Below are 21264 nucleotides of genomic sequence, written 5' to 3'. Positions count from 1 at the left end.
AAGGCTTCTAGTGTCCTGGCCCCACTGCTGGACCTCCTGATGGCACCAAATATCCTGTGTAGCTGTTCTTTTTTGGTAACTGGAGATTATGATTGAAGTTTACTGTATGTGAAGACGTCTTACCAAAGTATGAGTTTGTGCATATTACTATCTCATGCTGTGTCAATGTTAAATAAAAAGTAGTAATACTGAAAACCAGAAGTTATTAAACTATTAGTATTATTTGACTATGCTCACATGCAAGGTGGGGATGACAGCTGTGTGATGAACCACATTCGTTGTTCTGTCATCTTTGATGCAAGCAGTGTGCTTTTAAGTGTCCTTTGAAAATTCTAGTCTATAAGGCTGGCTTTAATACTGAGCAGAAGAAGGGGATGTGCAGAACCCCCCAGTTCCCTTCTGGATTTGTTGTGGCAAACTGAAGCAAAACTCACTGATCTACCCCCAAAAAATCTGAAATAGAGTGAGAATTGACAATACCATCATACAACAGTCATCCACCACTCTCCAATATTATATGCTTGTAAAATATACGAAACATGCACTAAAATATGCAAGGGAAACTGAACTCAGTAACACTGTAACCCTGTAAGCTATGCTTGTAAAATATACGAAACATGCACTAAAATATGCAAGGGAAACTGAACTCAGTAACACTGTAACACTGTAAGCTAGTGTGAAGTGTCTGGAATACTGCAGTGAAAAAATCAAGAGAATATCTTGTTGGGTACACGAGAAACTGCAAGTTAAAACACTTGTGACAGTAGCTGGAAACTGCAGAGCTCAGGGAATGTTATGCCTACAGTTGATGACGTCATGACGTAAGTGTTCAGGCCTTCCATCTACAGAGGGTGGTGGCTCAGCACAGCAGAGCCCAGCACAATAGGGGGCGGGGCTTGCAATCAACAGCACTCCACAGCAACTCACTCAGCCTCACCCGACTCTCAGCTCCCACACAGCAGCTAGGAAGGCAAACGGAGAAAGAAAAATCCCCTACCTTCTATCAGCAACCCACCACGTGCTCTCCACTTCCTTGCCTCAGCCCACGTGACTCAGCTGGGAGAAGGAGAAGGAGATGGGGTAATTAGAGAAGGTGATGGGGTATGTTGACAGTAGGGTATGGGGAGACTGATGGAGAAGGGGTGGGGGCAAAACAGAGGGATTTAGGTTGATGGAGAGAAAGAATGCGGAGAAATAGAGAAGGGGAAGGTTGGCAGAGAAGGAGATGGGGAGATTGATGGAGAAGGTGGGGGCAAAAGAGGAGTTAAGTAGACAGTTAAAGGGATAGTAAGAGGAGGGAGAAATTGAGATGGGGTAGTGTAGGATTCTCCTGCCTGGAGATTGGGAACCCAAAGGTATTTGTGTGCTAACAGCATGAGAAGTCTGGTGATTGCTACGCAGTCAGTGTGACCTTGAGGAGGGGAAGGAACTGATAACAGAGAGCTCACACACACACAGACACACACATTCCAAAAGGATGCTAGAATGCTTGAAACTTTCCTCTATGCAGAGAGAAGGTGGGAGAGAGAGGAGGGGGAGGAAATGGGGGAAAACTGAGCTTATAAATAAATGCTGGGAAACCGAGAGGTGTCAGATCAGCTTCCTGCAGACTTGTGTCCTGTCGTCTTTGCATCGCATGCACCCCTGCACCCCACACCCCAACGAGTAACACCGCAGGGTAGGTTGAGAGAGAAGGAGAAGTAGATTGAGAAGGGCTGGGGGGACAAAAGAGAGAAGAGGGTAGGTTGTGAGGGGAGAGGAGGGAGAAGAAAGTGGGGGATTGAGAAGGGGAGAGAAATAGAGGGGTAACTTGACAGAGAAGGGGAGGGGGAAAGAAAGGGGGAAGTTTGTTAGACGAGGGTTTCCTGCAGGTCCCTGCTTGTGCACTATTGTTCCTTACATGGCAAAACTTGTATATGGCATGCGAGTGGTTTTTTTTACTCCTGAGCACAAATTGAGCAGTGACTTCTCTCTGCCCTGCTTGCTGCTACACGCACAACATCCTGCCTGTTTAGTTTACTGTTTACTGTAATGTGGAGATGTGGCTGCTGGGGTCCTCCTGTTCTTCAAGGGCTTTAATAATAATCTGACCACACATCATCAAAGCCATGATCCCCTGGTACTCTGAAAGAAGAAGAAGAAATATGCACAGGGGCACAGCACTCCTCCTGGAAGACGAATGCATCCTGGCTCGCCCTGTTGCTGTTCTTGCTTCAAAGGGTCAGGACAGCTTTGGAAGGAGACCTCACAGGCAATGGAGGAGGGGGTAAATATAGTTGCCTCCTGTCAGGGAAATGGTTCTGCTGTGACACATCTTGCATTTAGGTTTTCCTGCATGACTTGCCTAAATAGGTGGGCTTATTGTCTGTACTTAACGGCCGTGCCCTTTCCTGTTCCCTTTAGATGATGCCTTAGATGAGGCAACCAGAAAAGAACTTTGCACAGACACCTTCTGTAAAGTGTGTGGAGCCGTCCTGCAGTTTGAATCTCAAAGAGTTTCCCACTATGAGGTGAGCTTTGGGATGTAACATGTGAGTATTTTTCAGTCCCTGTCCCCCAAATGGGCAGAATTCCAGAGATAACCATTACAAGTTCAGTTCCCTTGTGAGGAAGAATCACTGGAGACTTAGAACATTTTTGTAACACCTCTTTATTTTCAAATTGAATATGGGGGGAGCCAACGAGCATGCAGGGAGGCCATGCTGATCTTTGAACCTCCTTCAGTTTCCCCCCAGAGTAAATGTTCTACCCTTGAGGCTGGCTCCTTGCAGCCAACAAATTCCTGCCTCTGCTGGCTACAGTCCAACCCTGGTCTGAAATGCATACCTAGGCAGAACCTTGGTCTCTTTCTCCACTCTGGCTAGTAAGAGTATCCTTGAACTCATTAAAGAAACATTGATTGTCTCTTTGCTTTAATAATAATCTGACCACACATAAGAAGCTTGTTCTATAACTAGATTTTATGCTGTGCTGTGTGACAGAAAAAGTCACTTCTGTCTGTGACTAAAACTCCATGGATCAACTAATGCTACCCCAAAGAAAAGGTTTTGTCTTATCTGTATATCTAACTCTCAGCAGTCCGCTCTACATGTGCATACTTATTTCCACAAACAGAGGGCACGCTCTTTCCCAACAGGTTTTCCTACAGACTCATGATCTGCAGAAAAATCTGAAAAGTTAAAAAAAAACCCCAAAAAAGGGTGTGTGTGTGTGTGTTTAAATTCCCGCCCCCAAATAAAAAGCATTGTCTGCACATGTGCATACAATACATTTGGGGGCCCGGATGATGCTTCTGTTCCTGTGGAGCCGTTCGGGGCCTGACCATGGTGCCAGGGGATGACAGGAACTGCTCCAAGGCCAAGTAGTGGGGAATGCTGGGTGGAGCCCTGGGTCCGGCATAGAACTCTGGGAGAGGCTTTGGGTTCAGCGGCAGCAGATGCCAGGAGCTGTTCTGGGCCTGGCTGCCGCTGGAGCTGCTCCAGGCTTGAAGCAGCTCCCTGGCACCACTGCCGCAGCTGCCAAGCTCAAAGGTATGCAAAAAGAAGGGAAGAGAAAGGGGAGGATTGACTGAGGAGGGGGAGAGAAAGACAGGTTGGCAGGGAGAAAGGGAAATGTGGGGGTATTGGCTTGGGGGGAGAGAAATCCAAATAAGGGTGGGATATAAATCCAAATAAATAAATAAATAAAGAAGGGGGATTGGCTGGGAAAAGGGAAATATGGGGGTATTGGCTGGGGGGAGCAAAAGAAGGGGAGATTGGCTGGGGGAAAGAAAGGGAAATATGGGATGATTGGCTTGGGGGATAGAAAGAAGGGGGATTGGCTGGGGGAGAGAAGGTGAAAAATGGGGTTATTGGCTGGGGAAGAGAGAGAGGAGAGATTGGCTTGTGGGAGAGAAAAAGAGAAAGAAAAAGGTAATTGGGTTGGGGAGAGAAAAAAGGGGGAACAAGACGGGGAGAAGCAAAGGTGGGAGGGTGCCCCCCCTCTCTGCAAGTGTCTTGTTGGTTCCCACTCTTGTTTGCATATAATTGTATTGCTCTGAGCAGGTGTTAGAGCAAGGACTTGGTTGGCTGGCTGGTTTTCTGTAGAATCCCACATCTAACTACACTGCCAGTTTTTGCCTCTTGAGGTTCAGTTGCAGCTTTGCTCTACTAAATATAACTCTTGAGTTCATGGTCAGTTTACAAATGCTTGTATGTTTTGCTGTCTTCATAAAGTCCCAATTGCACTACAAGACAACTGAAGCCTGTTGGGCACGGCCAGCACCAGCACATGAAAGATTTAAGGAATATGAATGCCAAAAAGACTTGATTTTGTTGTCTTGATTTAGCTTCCTTGTGGCTCTTATGAGAGGGAAAAGGCAAGGTATAAATTTTGTAAAATAAAATAAATTGGTTTTTACCCAAACCTTGTGCCATCTTAGATAACATTTGTTGTGGCCTAAGCATTCAGTTGTTGGAGCCCCCTTTATCAGATGGATTCATCTGGATATATCTAGAGCTATAAATAGCAGAAAGGCAGTGGAGGGAAGGAGAAGAGATTACAAAAGGAGGTCAGAAGGCCCCATTCCTCAGGAGACAGGTGTGCTGCTCTGTGTAGTGAGCTAACTATTCCCAGTCCCTGTTGAATTCAACAATGCTGGGATTGAATCCGTACATCTTCCCAACTGGAAAACGTCTTGTGGGAGATCTGAAACATTTCTGCTGAAGAACTCTAACCATTGTTACCATGGTATAGTGGCTAAAATGTAAGGCTAGGGAGACCCAAGTTCAAACCTCTGCTCTGCCATGGAAGCTTGCTGGGTGATGTTGGGCCAGTATGTCAAACTCAGACTCTTGTTTGCCATGTTTGGGGACTTGGGGCCACAGAGGGAGGGAAATTCCTGAGGGGGGGTGAGTGAGCAAGTGTGTGAACGGCTCTGTTGTAGTGGCAATGTAACTATTCTTAAGATACCTCCCTATGCAGGGATAACCTTGGAGATGACGGTGCTTGCTTCGCTGTCTTAGAGAAACAAACAGTATATTCACAGGTGGGGGGTGTAGAGCGTGCAAAAGCTAGGTGGGACGATTGTGGGGTATGATTGGATTAGGGTTAGGGTTAGCAAAACCCTAGGGTTAGGGACAGCAAAACAGAGGGGGCCTGGTTTAAGCTGTCTATAATGGGGGATTTTCCTGCCTGAACGTCAGTTCTGACACAGTACTTCTCTCAGCTTGGAACATCTTTATTCATCAATAAATCACTGCCAGAGTGTGTTGTTGAGAGTAACTTTGCCCAAGAGTCTGACGGAGTGTCAGAACTCCCTTTCTTTGACCGTCATACCATGAAAGTGATGATTGACGAAGGCAAAGAAGTGAAGGAGGGAACCAGCACCTCGACTGAGATTCCAACCCAAGATCCAGAAAAGCAGACGGAAAAGGGTGCAAGGCCAAGGTCAAAGCCAGAGTATATGGGACGATCCAACCTGGCTACACACCCCAAGGGACTGGGGGTGGAAGAGTTGATCCAACCTGGAGTGGAGACAAACCTCCAGGGTGTTTCAAGATGACCCTGAGCATGTGAGAGTGGCCAAAGCATTGAAGGAGGACCTGAGTATCAATCAGGTCTGGGCCGAGTTCCACGGGGAGCTGGAGGAGCTCCGGAGGGGCTTTCAAACCCTCATGGAAAACCTCCTGGGGGTCGTCAGAGAATTCATGCAACAGGGGCCTGATGAAGAGGACGACCTGGCTGTAGGGGGGCCCAAGGAGGCACCACTGGGGCAGGGCCTTGGCCAACCACCATTCCCCTCTGCCGCAGCTCTGCTGGTGCCTGCCCAGGGGCCTGAGAGGCCAAGAGATGCATTGGAGGAGAGGTTTGATGGCACCCCTGAAAAGTTGGTGTTCTTCACCCTGCAAGTGAGGAAGTTCCTATGGGGGGGCACTTTCGCATCTGATGAGCATCACGTGGACTATGTGAGGTCTCGGCTGTGGAATTGCACAGCAGATTGGTTCAAGGGGCTGTTTAATGTCAGAGGCTCCGAGCTCCAAGATGTGGATGCATCCATGCAAGCCCTGTGACTGGCAGTATGAAGACCCGCTAGAGCTGGAGAGGGCAAGAACCCACCTCCAAGGGTTGCAGCAAGGGGCCCGCTTGGTCCAAGAGTTTTCTGATGAGTTCAAGACGTATGCTGTGAAACTCCAGGGGTGGCCTGAGGAGGTGCTCATTGAGTTCTACTGTGCCGGGCTCAACCCCACTATCTTAGATAAGGTCCTGGCTCAAGGCATCCCCCTGACGCTGAACGGCTGGATCCAAGTGGGATGTGATGCCAAGAACAGGTACAACCGGATGCGTATGTATCACCCCAAAACACCAGCAAAGGGGCTTAGCAGGGGAAAGACGCAGTGAGCCCAAACCCCGGGGGTTGGAGGTGATGGAGAGCAACGGATGTGGCTGAGCTTGTGCCTGCGGTGCGGAGCCCCAGGTCACTTCCCCACAAACTGTCCCAAGGAAAAGAGCCCCACTGGGGTGAAGAAAGAAGAGAGCAAGGACAAGAAACCCAAGCTGCCAAGTTGCCACTCTAAGAGACGCCCAAGGCCCTGCAGTCAGAGGCAAGAGAGGAGCTCAAAGGCTCCTTGTCCAGCAAGGGAGAGGTGCCTCAGCCAGCGGGGAAAGGCCAGGACCTGTTGTGAAGGGTGCCAACCAGCAGGTACAAAAGTCATTGGCGTGAGAATCAGTCTCATCCCCCCTCTTTTACTTGAATGTTACTTTAGTTAACCCAGAAGGGGGGACTCACATCAGAGTGAGGGCACTAATAGACTCGGGGTGCACCAAAAACTTAATAAACCCAACCTGAGTCACAGGCCTAGGGGCAAAGGTGCATAAGTTAGAGAAACCCCTAGTGTTTTCTCAGATGGCTGGGACTCCCATGAAAGGCAAAGCTTGCCAGTACGGCACAGTTCAGTTCCCCATGGGAACTGCGCTCTTTTATAGTGAATCCCTCGGCCAAGTTCCCAATGGTATTGGGGACTCCCTGGCTCCAGGCTCATGACCCGTATGTGCAGTGGAGCATGGGGACCCTGACATTTCTTGATCCTCGGTGCAAAGAACACTTCTGGAATCCTGAATGGGGGGACGAGCCCTGCCCCGCGGCAGAGCAAGTCTACCTGGCGTGGGAGGAATTGAATCTCATCCCAGTGGAGTATCGAGACTTGGCTCAGGTTTTTGAGGGGGAAGCTGATGAACTACCTCCCCATTGTAAGACTGACTGTGCGATTGAAATATTGCCAGGTGGACTTCCGGGGGCGGGACCAAGGGTGATGGCTGCCTGAACCGTTGGCTCTGCCGAACCCGATCCTGCTCAACCCCAAAGCTACACTAAACAGCAACGTACCAAACCGAAATATATGGAGAAAGACGCCACGAAACACACACAACCTTCGCTGAAAAAACTTAAAAAGGACAAGAACAGGTCAGATCTTTCTTTAACTGACACTAAAACGGGCCCAGAAGAAAAATCGCCTGTCAAAATGGCGACCGTCATTTCTGAAACTGACAAAACCGTGCCAATAACGGCAGCCGACCTGAAAGAGGCTCTATTGGCAATGGAAAAAAACTTCTCCACACATGTTAATTCAATGTTTAAGCCACTATATGATCGCCTTGAAACCACCGAAAAAAATCTGAAACAGACTCAACAAACTGCAGAAACGGCTATACAGAACAGCATATCTAACCACAACAACATAAGACAAATGCAGCAAGCCGAAGAGATCCTGGCCGAAAAAACCATGAAACTGGACCTAACTGTGCGCCAAAACAATTTAAAACTGAGAGGACTAGGAGAAAATGTGGAAAAGGACGGCGACTTAGCGTTCCACCTATCAACATGGCTGGCACAAGCAGTTGGCACAGAAGGCGATCAATCTCCCATGATCACAAAAGCGTACCGATTAGGTCCCACTACCTTACTTAAAACAAGATCTTCCAGAGATGTGTTGATAACTTTTATGGATGGCAGGTTCCGAAAAAGGATTTTATCGCATGCAAGGAGGAATGGCCACCTGGACTATCTCAATCAGAAAGTCGAAGTTTACCCAGACCTTCCCCGCGAAGCTCTCCAAAAACGCAGAGAGATGAAACAGATCACTAACAGCTTACGTGAAGCAGATCTTAAATATACTTGGCTTACTCCGCTCATTTTACAATTCACCTTTCGAGGCAAACTCTGAACCATCCTATCAAAAAGCGTAGAGTCCTCACAGATTTGATGAAACAGAATCCTGACGTCATCCTCTTACAGGAGACCCATTTAAAAAAGACTGAACATTTGGTCTTCAAAACCCCCAGATTCCCCACTCAACTCCTAGCCCCAGGCAGTTCAAACTCCCGCAACATACAGTATACATTGGACCAAACTTTAACTGACCCAAATGGTAGATATCTCTTCATGAAAGGCAATCTAGATAATAAAAAATTGACCATCGCCACAATTTATGCTCCCAACGAAGGTCAGCTAAAATTCATTGAATCCACTCTCACTCTCCTTAAGGAATTTGCTGAAGGAGATATTGTGTTAGGAGGAGACTTCAATTGTATTGTGGATAATCTTCTTGACAAATCACATCACCCTCCTCTCCACAACACTCCTAAAAACAGACTCACTAAACTAGATAACTTACTGAAAACAAACAACCTTACAGATATCTGGAGATTGAAACACCCCGGAGTACATGATTACACTTACTTTTCTGCAAGACATACAGTTCACTCTAGAATAGATCTTATTTTACTATCTCCATCCCTTATCCAACAAGTAGAAAGCACAAGCGTAGAACCCCACAGGTGGTCGGACCATGACTTCCTCACATGCACACTCATTACTCATGAAGAAAGAAAGACAAATAAACAATGGTCCCTGAATGTATCTTTATTGGACAATCAACTGTTCACAGAACACCTGGAGGAAGAAATTAAGAACTATTTGCTGAATAATGCCACACAGGAGACTTCTCCCTGTATAATCTGGGACGCCTTGAAGCCAGTGATCCGGGGCTCGATTATTTCGAAAGCCTCATATCTGAAAAAGCAAAAAGATAAATTAAAATCTGACACCATAAAAAATATCACACTTCTTGACCAACAACACAAAAAAACAGGATCACCAAGTATTCGTAAAAAATTAGAGTCAGAAAGGAAAAAACTAGAACTATGGGACACCTCTATAATTAAAAAACAGTTGCTCTTTACTAAGCAGAAATACTGGGTTAAATCCCCACGTAGCCTAAAACTACTTGCACACAAAGTAAAAGAGCAAACCAATAACAGACAAATTTCTGCGATCATAACCAAACAAGGGGAGGTAGAAAACCAAACAGACAAAATACTACAAAGGTTCCATGAATATTATTCTGAATTGTACTCTCAAATCCCAACAGACCCAATCACTTTCAAAACAGAAGCCAAAAAATTCCCAGTACACAAGAAACTGTCTGTTATTGGCAAAAACTTCATGGAGGCTCCCATAACGGAGCAAGAAATATCAGACACTATCAGAACACTTAAAATGGGAAAACACCTGGTCCAGATGGATTCCCATCGGAATTTTATAAGAAATTTAAATGTCTCCTAACCAAACAAATGGCAACAACGTTCAATCACATCCTAGATACAGGAAATATACCCAATTAATGGGATCTAGCAACCACAGTAGTAATCCCCAAACCTGACAGAAACCCATTGCATACAAATTCGTATCGTCCAATATCCCTCCTTAACCAAGATCTTTAATACACGTGCTGAGAGATGAGAATGGCTCAGAAAAGTATGGACAAGAAGAACTCAAGATGATAGTAGAAAACGTCTACAAAAAACTATACCAGGCAAAGAGTATTTCTGTAGACAAGATACCTTAAGAAACACAAAACACAATAATATTAAATTGAGTGAAGAACAGAAAGTAAAATTAAATGGACCTATAACAGTACAAGAAATTGTAGATAAAATCCAAAACAAAGGAAAAGCACCTGGACCAGATGGACTTCCAGTGGAGTATTATAGCACTTTTGAAGATAGCTTACTAATACCATATAAAAAGGTATTGGAAAATATACAGGAAGAAGGGAATTTACCACAATCATGGAAAGAAGATACTATCTCTTTGATATATAAAGAAAATACAGACTTTAAAGAAGTGAAAAACTATAGACCTATTTCGCTTCTAAATGTGGATTAAAAATCTTTGCTGCTATTTTAGCACAGTGTTTGAAGAAGGTACCGTGTTTCCTCGAAAATAAGACACTGTCTTATATTTATTTTTTCTCAAGAAGACACACTAGGGCTTATACCACAAATGCATAGAAATCCTGCTAGACTGTAATTTGGGTGGTGGTTGACTTGTTCTCCAAACAAGCACATTTTATTCCATGTAAGCAATTGCTGACTGCTCAAAAACTGGCTCAGTTGTTCATGCAAAACATAATAAGTCTTCATGCTTTGCCCTTCAAAATAATCTTGGACCAGGGGTCCCAGTTCATGGCAGGGTTCTGGAGGGAATTATTGAAACTGCTGGGGGTGGAGCAAGGACTCAGTAGGGTCTGTTATCCATAGACGGATGGCCAAACCTAGCGCATGAATCAAGTGCTGGACCAATTCCTGAGGTGTGTTATAAATCATCAGCAAAATGACTGGGTAGACTTACTTCCTTTTGCAGAGAACAGTTATAACAATTCAGTGCATAGTTCCATAGGCATGTCCCCCTTTAAAGCAGTGCATATATATGAGGGAGGACCACTCCCGACCCTGAACTCGGAGGAACCGAGCCTGACATGGTGGGCCAAAGTGACACAAGGGAGGTCAGCCCGCCAGCAAATGCTAGCCAAAGTGAAAGAGGATTACAAGCATTACGCCGACAAGGGGAGGGGACCCGAGTGGGAATTAAAGCTTGGATACTCAGTGTACATTTCCACCAAGAACCTCAAAGGACTGCAGCCTGGGAAAAAGCTGAGGTAGAAATACATGGGACCATTTAAACTGGTGCGCCTTATAAATAAAGTGACTTGTTGAAGCTGAGTTGCCAAAGAACTTACGTCACATTCACCCTGTTTTCCATTTTAGTCTACTAAAGAAGGATCCGGGACCATCAACATGGAAACCTCTTCCTGCAGCTCCTCCTCCCCTGATCATGGATGGAGAGCCCCACCAGGAGGTGGAGGACATTTTAGATTCTAAGATTAAACGAGACCAATTATACTATCTAATTAAATGGAAAGACTTTGATCCAAGTCATAATGGGTGGAAGAAAGTCATGTGATCTAAACTGGTGCGCCCTTTCCATAGGTGGTACTCTCTCAAGCTGGGAGGGTGAGGGCTTTGGGGGGGCAAATGTCAATCTTGGACTCTTGTTTGCCATGTTTGGGGACTTGGGGCCACAGAGGGAGGGAAATTCCTGAGGGAGGGGGTGAGTGAGCGAGTGTGTGAACGGCTCTGTTGTAGTGGTGATGTAACTCTTATTAAGATACCTCCCTACGCAGGGATGATCTTGGAGATTACTGTGCTTGCTTCACTGTCTTAGAGAAACTAACGGTATATTCACAGGTGGGCGGTGTAGAGCATGCAAAAGCTAGGCGGCACGATTGTGGGGTATGATTGGACCCTAACCCTAACCTGGTTTGAACTGTCTATAATTGGGGATTTTCCTGCCTGAACTTCAGTTCTGACACAGTACTAGTCTCAGCTTGGAACATCTTTATTCATCAATAAGCAAATCACTGCAAGAGAGTGTTGTTGAGAGTAACTTTGTCCAAGAGTCTGACACAGTAATGCACGCTAAGCCTAACCCGCTTCACAAGGCTGTTCTGAGGATAAAATAGAGAAGGGGAGAATGGAGGTCGCCATGGGGGGGAAGTGGGATATAAATTAAGTAAATAAATAATAAACATTAAACTCCTTGTTGTTACGTTTCGCTCTCTTTGTTTAAGCCTAAAGCTTTTCCTTAACCAACATTGCTTACCTTTTATGGATTTTCTGCTGTGTGGTTAAGTATTCACACAATTTTGCTTGGAAAGGACTACTGTACCATTGTGCCACTCCTATTAATTTCCAAGAAGCTTCTTCAGAAGTACTTTCTGAATCACCTGCCATTTCTGTCTTCTACATCTTTGTTTTTTTAATTTGTATTTCATATTTCTGTCCCACGTTTTCTTCCATAATGAAACCCCAGGTAGATGTGCTATCTGTGCATCCAGTTTCAACAGCGGGTGCAAACAAATAGATAATCTGAGTGAGCAGGATAAGAAAGGGGGCAGGCACAAGTACATCACATGTTCCCAGCAAGGAAGATTAAATTAGCTGGGATTGTCCTCTGAAAGTAAGGCAAGGCATTTTGGTCAATACTAATCAGAATTCAAGTAAGCATTGCCCGTTTGGAGCTACATGTGGGAATCTGCACAACAGAGGAGTGAGGAGGGGGCATGGCTCAGTGGTGGAGCATCTGCTTGGTATGGAGAAGACCCCAGATTCAGTCCCCGGCAGCATCTTCAGTTCAGGGGTCAGGTGATGTGAAAGACTTCCAGCTGAGACTCTAGAGAGCCGCTGCCAGTCTGAATAGACAATACCAACTTCGATGGACCAATGATCTGCTTTAGTGTAAGGCCCCAATTCTGAGTAGACTTATGCCTTTCAAAGCCAGTAGGCTTACAATAAGCTTTGGAGGGTGTAACTTGTCTTAGGACTGCACTGTTACTGATATCCAAAAACAAATCCTTTTATTGGGAGAAATAAAAGAGGACACAAGTTTTCACGTTCACTTTACACAGAATGCTGACAAGATGGTTTTAAGTTCGTTTTGAGTTCAGCAGACCAGTTCATCTTACACAGGAGGCTGACGAGAGGATGACCTGGGACACCTGCTCCCCCCGTCCATTGTATTGTGACATCCAGCCTGGCAAAGAGTTTTGATTAACTGAAAAGCTTACAATAAGCTGCCAAGCAGAAACTTAATACACCCTGAAATAATGCTCATACCTGTATTTTCCAGGGGAAAAGGCATGCTCAGAAAGTTCGACTTTATTTACAAATGCACAGTGAACAAGAGGAAGGACAAGAACCTGGAAAGCAGAAGAGGCTGTTTGTGAATTTCCAGGTGATGTTGCTGGTTCCACACTAGAATTTGTATCATAGTTAATGATGACGAGGGAGAACGTCAATGGTCTTTCAGATCCAGATTACACTCCTGTCCTCTGTAGCAGAGGAGCCATAGCTATTTTTTTTTACAAAATATTCCCATTTGTCTCTTACCTTAAACAACTTCTTCTTCACCCACTGCATGATTAAACAACTTTGTGTTTTGGTTTCAGACGGACCCAAATGTGGACAAAAACACATACTGCAGGCTCTGCAACATGATCTTCACATCCCCTGTTGTTGCTCAGTCACACTACCTGGGGAAAATCCATGCCAAGAAGTTGAAGCAGCTCTCAACGGACCAGGCTCAGCATTCTGCCCCGAGCACTCAGCCACAACCTGGTAAAGATGCAGTGGTTTATACATCCTCAATTCAGTTTGTTGTCCCTCTTTTGGATCAAGGCAGTGAAACAGCATTGATGGTCAAGGAATAAGACTAGTGGAGTTTCCTCCTTCTCATGCTCCTTTATGCTCCTCAGCATTTAATTTTTGGATAGACCAGTGATTAGGGTTATTAACCAGCCTTGCACCTGGGGCTTGTCTTTTAACCCTATTCAGATTGGTCATTAAAAATAGTAGCCAAAGGGGAGTTGGATGAATATGTAAAGTGACAGTATTCTGACTTCAGTCTCTCTTCATGAGATTGCAGAGCCACACGAATTACATTCTCAGCTATTCTGTGTCAGAATCCTGGTTAAATCAGTTCTCAACACCACTTACTTCTAAGAAAGTTTAGTTTATTGAGACGTTGATGGATACCATACTGAACACGAGCTTTCTTAGGACTGAAGATGAAAGCGCAAAGATTGCAGATATATTGTGTTCAAGAAAAGGCACTAAAGATCAGGACCCATTCACCCCACGGCATTTGCTCGCCAGAAATAACAGTCAACTACCCACACACACACACTAAGCACATACCCCTCTACAGAAATGAAGCACTGTCTCTGCAACACAGTGTCTGGTACATCAAAGCCTTTAAGAAAATGAAAGCATTTGGTTCTCACACCCCTCTCCCCCTCCTCCTTCCTCTATGGCAGGTGAACTATAAAATGCATACTGAGCCTGACATTCTGTATTTTTTTATTTCATCTGCTGCTTCAGTGATGAAGTACATCAAAGAAACTCCTCCTAACTTTCTTCTTTGTGTTTTATCTCAGGTCTGTCTTTAATATCAGCTGTTCCAGAGTTGTGTCATGAGAAGACTTCACAGGATGCTGATGCTGAAGACCCATCTATCTCCTCGAGTGCTTCTTTCAATTTAGATAATCCAGAGAAGTATTGCAAGCTTTGTTTAGTTTCATTCAACAATCCACTCATGGCCCATCAGCACTATGTTGGCAAGAAGCACAAACGAAATGAAGCACGTAAGAAACTGATGGCTGAGATAGGACCTGAGGCTCTATCTGCGGAATCCAAGACCAGTGGTAAGTGAGCAGCCTGGAGCTACTTGCTCACATTATATCAGCTGAGCTTGGCTCAGATACATGTTCAACAAACTCATGGAAGGTAATGGTTGCACCAGTCTGCATGTTTGACTTCTTCCTTGCACATATAAAACAAGCACATGGGGACAGTCTAACTTTTCCTTGATACTCTAGTGTGTGATAGATCAAAATGCATAGCAGTGTTAGTCTGTCTTCAGCAGATGCAAAGAGCAAGAATGCAGTAGAACCTTAAAGACTAACAAAATTTGTGGCAGGGTGTGAGTTTTTGTGAGTCACAGCTTACTTCTTCAGATACAGCTAGAATATGAGTCCATCTGTCCTTAAATCTTGGACAAACAGGCCAGTCCCTGTAACAAAGAATAAATGGACATAAGTCTGACATTAGAACCCACAACATTAAAAAACCAGTGAGGGTGAGGGAATATTTTAGCTGTCAGCTAGGCTGCCATGGTGGGTGGGGGAAGGGAGTGGGTACAGTGATCACCTTATTGTCTTGGAATGTTAACTTGCATTTTCTCCCTGCGCCTTATCTGCTAGCCTGACCTTGCAGCTTTGTGCTTTCGCCTCCCTGGAGACTTGTAATCGTTACTCTGAGTGCGCAAGGCTTGCACCTTGCTCGCATCAGAGGGTCTCGCTTCAAACGCAGTATATCTTCCCCCTTCCTGCCTGTAGGGTTAGCCTTTACACAGAAACTGTATGCACAGATGACCTGCTTCCACTGAACTCAATAAACTTGATCTGGAAGGAACATTGTTGAGCCTGTTTGTTGTGGGACTCTGACATTAGCCTTCCAGGACATTCAGCTGCTGACCTAAGAGTAGCAGTTCTCTTACAAAGGAATTTCAAAGGGAGGTTAGAGAGACTGCTGAACTGCAACTGATAATGAAGCTCAAGACAATGCATCCTCCTGGACTAAATTGAGACCTAGGTTTCCTGTCTCGTTACTAATGCTGATTTCTCCACACCTACTATAACTCCTCATATCACACCTCATCCCATCATGCCTGCTATTGTCATTTACCTGCTGTTGTCATTCGGTATCTGCAATCACTCCACTCACAAAGATATAAGGACAGATGGACTTACATTCTAGCTGTATCTGAAGAAGTGAGTTGTGTCTCACAAAAAGTCATACTCTGCCGTAAATTTTGTTAGTCTTTAAGGTGCTACTGGACTTGCTCTTTTATTTATATTTATTTATTTATTTTTCACATTTATATCCCGCCCTCCCCAGTGGGCTCAGGGCGGCTAACAAGGGCAGGACAACAGCCATGCCGAGATAAAAACATATAAAAACATAACACACCATTCAACATTAAAGCCACAGTGCTCAATCCGTTACTAATGTCCTAAGTCCAGGATGGTCACGCCACAGTTACAGAGGGGGGGTCCTCCCCCCATGAAGTACGTGTCCAGTGATGATGGCCGCAGCTCTTCTACAATTTCCAGTTTCTTCCATGGGCCTTGGAGTTTCCCACTCCAGTGTGTGTTTTTATTTTATGCAGATAAGCATTCCAGTGACGTACTCTTCCAGTTGTAGTCTGAAGTGGTCATTCCAGCAACAGATAACTGACATGAATGTGCTGATTGCAAATTTCAGCACTCAATATCATGTACACTTTTAAGGAATTCAAAACTGATTAATCTCTGAGCTGCTGTTTTATTTATTAGAAATGCTTTATGCCATCATAGTACATGAGCTGTCAAGATGTGTTACAAATAATAAAAAGCATAAAATCACAATGATTAATTAAATAGCAATAGGAAGCATTAGTAAAATAAGACAAGCAACAATAGCAGATAAAAACAGTAGCCGATAAAGACAATAATTTTAAAAATGTAAAATATTTCCCTGAAGACAGTTGTAGTAAAAACTAAAGCATAGTTTAAAGGCTGTACAATTAATAATTGAATTGAATATTTAAAAAGTAATTACCAAATGGCTAGGTGTCAAAATGCTTACGCAAAGTGTCACATAAATAGCAGGAAAAAAATATTGTTATTATCATTTTTGCGTTTTCTCAATGTGCATTATGTTTTTTAATATTTTGAAACAAACAACATTTTGGATGGAAGGAGAGGAGGAAAGGTGTCATTTTCTTTGTATCTTTTTTAACCTGTTTGTCCTTCATTTTTCTAGCAATTGGAGCTGGCAACTATATTTGTCCCATATGTAGCATTAGCCTTACATCTATAGAAATGTACCAGTCTCACATGAAGGGTAATAAGCATCAAATAAAGTAAGTATCTTTCCAGTGTTTACCTTCTCTGGTTCTGGCTTTAGAGCTACACTGACAGTGTGTACACTGGGCTGATTTTTTTTGTTAGTTTATCCAGTTTATAATTTGGGTTTTAAATTTACTCACTACAACTTATTTTAAGGATCTCTTCCTACAGGTTTTTTACAGAACGTGGGAAATGAATAAGATTCTGACAGGAATCCTCTGTTTGTATTGCAGTTCATCTGCAAATTGCAAGCAGGATGCTCAAAAGATGTGTTTCTTTTCAAGCATTTAGAACTGCATAAAAAAGATTCTGTGCACATTACCCATTTGTGGTCTCTGTGCATCACACTGAGGGGCGTTGCACCTGCTGAAAGTAATGGTTTCTAAAATTCTAGAAAGAGCCTTTTTTGGTATGAGGATACCCCCTTAAGAAACACAGTTTCTGATTGTGCAAGTGCCAAGAGAGAAGAGTTGAGCTATCCTGCTCAGGTTCCTCTCGTCTGCCCCATGGGCAAGGTTGCTTGGAGACTTTTCTGAGGTTTCTGCCACTTCTCAATTTTTCATAATTTTTTTTCTTAGGATAGTGTTGTAAATAGATTTCTCTTTGGTGTGCAAACCAATAGAGTTGACCGCTGACCAAAAGCCATCCTTAGCCTCTTCAAGATCCTCAGAGTCTTCTCAACTGTTGCATCCTGGAAGCTGAACAGGTGCCAGACTTATCTCCCAACATTTATGGTGTCAAATCCCTAAAAATTATCTCCCTCTGAAGACTTCTACATGTTTTAGAGTAAATGGTCCAAATGAGGAAAGCCTTCAGAACCTAGGTCACCAGATAGCCTCCGCCTCATAATGACCAGTTCATGCTTGTGGTCATGGTTCATTCAGTCTGCATCCCATGCTCCTGTTGAGCATCCTGTTTCCCCTGCCCTGCTGGATGTTGAAACGTGGATCAAACCATCCCACCTGCCCCAGGTCAAGGCAGCTTGAAGGCCCACATAGAAGTCAGCCTGAAGGTTATGATTTCCTTTGTCCCCATCCTAGTCTGAACTTGCTAATCATAGCGGCATCTGTGGGCAAAGGTTGCCAAGTCACCACACTGCCCCTGTCAACACAGAAGGTAGGAAGTTGGATGACTTTGTTAGGGTCTACACCACTTGAACCTATGACCTTCATGTCTGCCAACTACATGGCCAGCATAGCTGGGTATCAACATTTCCTGTGGGAAAAAGTTGTTCCCAGCCCTAGATCAACTAGTAGAGTGTGCAAGGCTCATGACAGTTACCTTCCAGGAGGAGGAGGAGGTGCTTCAGCTGGCAAAACAGCAAATATTTATGTCCAAGCATGTTGCTGAATGCAACTTCAAACATATGCTGTTTCCTGTTAGATGTTACACTTGGCTATGAGTCAGATTGAGGTGACAAGAGAGGAGGTCCTACAACTGATAGACAACATAAAAACTGATTAAATCACCAGGCCCGGATGGCATACATCTGAGAGTTCTGAAAGAACTCAAATGTGAACTTGTGGATCTCCTTAGAAAAATAATTAATCTTTCCTTAAAATCTGCCTCCATTCCTGAGGACTGGAAGCATCTTTAAAAAGAGCATACCACCTTTAAAAAGGATTCCAGAGGAGAGCCGGGAAATTACAGGCCAGTCAGTCTGACGTCAATACCGGGTAAGTTGGTGGAAACCATTATTAAGGAGAGAATGAGTAGGCACATTGATGAACAAAAACTATCAAGGCGGACTCAGCATGGGTTCTGTTTTGGGAAGATCTTCTCTCACTAACCTGTTACTGTTCTTTGAGGGGGTGAACAAACATGTGGACAAGGGGGACCCAATAGATGTTGTTTACCTTGACTTCCAGAAAGCTTTTGATAAAGTTCCTCCTCAAAGGCTCCTAAGTAAGCTCAGTAGTCATCGGATAAAAGGACAAGTCCTCTGGTGGATCAAAAACTGGCTAATTAATAGGAAACAGGGAGTGAGTATAAATGGGCAATTTTCTCAGTGGAGGGTGGTAAGCAGTGGGGTACTGCAGGGCTCAGTACTGGGTCCGATGCTTTCTAACTTGTTCAGTAATGACTGGGAGTTTGAAGTAAGCAGGGAAGTAGCTAAATTTGCAGATGACATTAAATTGTTCAAGGTAGTGAGAACCAGGGAGGATTGTGAGGCACTCCAAAGGGATCTGTCGAGGATGGGCGAGTGGGCATCAACGTGGCAAATGGGATTCAATGTGGCCAAGTGCAAAGATACACATTGGGGCCAAAAAAATCCTAACTATAAATACGCATTGATGGGGCCCAAACTGGCAGAGACTGACCAAGAGAGAGATCTTGGAATTGTAGTAGATAACTCACTGAAAATGTCGAGACAGTGTGCGGCGGCAATAAAAAAGGCCAATGCTATTATTAGGAAGGAACAAATCAGCCAGTATCATAATGTATAAATTGATGGTGCATCCTCATTTGGAATAGTGTGTGCAATTCTGGTTGCCACACCTCAGAAAGGATATTACAGCACTGGAAAAAGTGCAGAAATGGGCAACTAGAACGATAAAAGGGTTGGAACATTTTCCCTATGAAGAAAGGTTAAAACGCTTGGGGCTCTTTAGCTTGGAGAAACGACGACTGATCGGTGACATGATCGAGGTTTACAAGTTTATGCATGGGATAGAGCAGGTAGAGAAAGAAGTACTTTTCTACCTTTCTCACAGTACAAGACTTCACAATACTTCTTCACCCAGGGAGTGATTAACATATGGAATTCACTGCCACAGGAGGTGGCGGCGGCTACAAGCATGGACGGTTTCAAGAGGGAATTGGATAAACATATGGAACAGAGGTCTATCAGTGGCTGTTAGCCACAAGGTATGGACAGGCTGCAGTGGCTCAAAGGTTAAGACGCTAAATTGCAGACCAGAAGGTCTGTAGCTCAGCAGGTCAAGACCCTAGTGCTGCGTGATGACGTGCGCTCCTGTCTCTGGCCCCAGCTCCTGCCAACCTAGCAGCTCAAAAGCAAGAAATTGCAAGTAGATAAATAGGTACGGCTTCGTTAGGAAGGTAACAGTGTTCCATGCACCTCAGCGTTTAGTCATGCCATGGAGAAGTCTTCGTACAGCGCTGGCTCTTCAGCTTGGAAATGGATATGAGCACCACCCCCTAGAATCAGATTCAACTGCTTTCAAGCAAGGGAAACTTTATAGATAGGAACTGTTGGTCTGGGGCAAGTGGTGCTCTGTATTCTTGGTGCTTGGGAGGGGGGACAGTGGGAGGGCTTCTAGAGTCCTGGCCCCACTGATGGACCTCCTGAGGGCACCTGGTATTTCTGGCCACTGTGTGACAGAATGTTGGACTGGATGGGCCGTTGGCCTGATCCAACACTGGCGCTTCTTATGTTCTTATGATCATGCTCTCTGAGATCTGAAGCCCAGATGAGAATAGGAGATTTGCCTTTAGCACTAAGTCAGATGACACACTAGAGTGACTCCAGGAATCTAGACCAGCATCACACTCCTTGGGCCTCTCTTCGGTTGCCAAACAATAAAAGCATCAGTGGTCCCGGGCTTTGAGATAAGCAGAGCAGTAATGCTCATCTTCTGAACGTTAGTATTGCAAAACATCCTCATGCAAGTCTTCCTATCTGACCAAGTCATGACAGTCTGCTCAGTCGAAACCTTGTTCTGGAAGCTCAAGAAGATTTTTTGAGGGTCCCTTTATCAGCACCTCCACTTTGTTACTGTCTCTCAGACACGGAGGAAATCACCTCAGACCTCTGGGACTCTTTGCCATCATAAGTCTGGGATGTGTGATCATTGTTGATGTGTATTAAAAGTGTTTCAAATCAATTTTAACTAGCTGTGTTTCAGTATAGCTTTTCTTGTTTTGCCTGGCTAATTCAATGTTCAACAAATCTATACTGAAAACACTTTACCTTGGCCCATTCCCCTCACTACCACTGCTGTATCTGAAGAAGTATGTTTGCACAGAAAAGCTTATATCTTTAATAAAACTTTTGGTCTTAAAGGTGCCACTGGACTCAAACTTTGTTCTTCCACTCCCCATCTGTTTGCCCAGCACACCTGACCGGGCCGGGGGGGGGGTTACAAAAAAAGTCATCCCCTTTTGCCTTGATCCTGCTGGCATGAATTGTGTTGTACTGTACTGTACTGTATTTTTAATTTCTTTCTTTAAAAAAAAGAAAGAACAAGGGGGGAAACTTAAAATCCAGCAACTAAAGAAGATTTGAGGGGAGATATACATAAAGTAACAACAAAAATATAATGACAGTGGTGGTGGATCTACACATATTTCTATAAACAGTTTCCACATATCTAAAAATAAGTCCATACTAGGGAAGTCAGTATTCTGCTTTCCCGAACCGGAACACCCCCCCCCCCCCGCCAGAAAAAAAACACCCAATCTTCTCTCATTTATACAT

At 44.4% G+C, this 21264-nt stretch overlaps 1 protein-coding gene across 1 annotated transcript in view; it reads left to right on the top strand.

Moving 5' to 3' along the window:
• Positions 1-21264, top strand: part of LOC107109122 (zinc finger matrin-type protein 1-like) — a 48457-nt gene that overhangs the window by 9675 nt on the left and 17518 nt on the right. The window contains exons 3-7 of the mRNA XM_015409691.1: positions 2404-2510; positions 13007-13111; positions 13326-13494; positions 14313-14579; positions 16741-16840. Of these exons, the coding sequence (XP_015265177.1) occupies positions 2404-2510; positions 13007-13111; positions 13326-13494; positions 14313-14579; positions 16741-16840 (748 nt within the window). The remainder of the gene's footprint in view (positions 1-2403; positions 2511-13006; positions 13112-13325; positions 13495-14312; positions 14580-16740; positions 16841-21264) is intronic.

This window comes from Gekko japonicus, unplaced genomic scaffold, assembly GCF_001447785.1.
Source record: "Gekko japonicus isolate JY-2015 unplaced genomic scaffold, Gekko_japonicus_V1.1 scaffold3274, whole genome shotgun sequence".
Taxonomy (NCBI): Eukaryota; Metazoa; Chordata; class Lepidosauria; order Squamata; family Gekkonidae; genus Gekko; species Gekko japonicus.
Note: the sequence above shows the minus strand (reverse complement) of the source record. Positions and strands in the feature narration are given on the sequence as shown.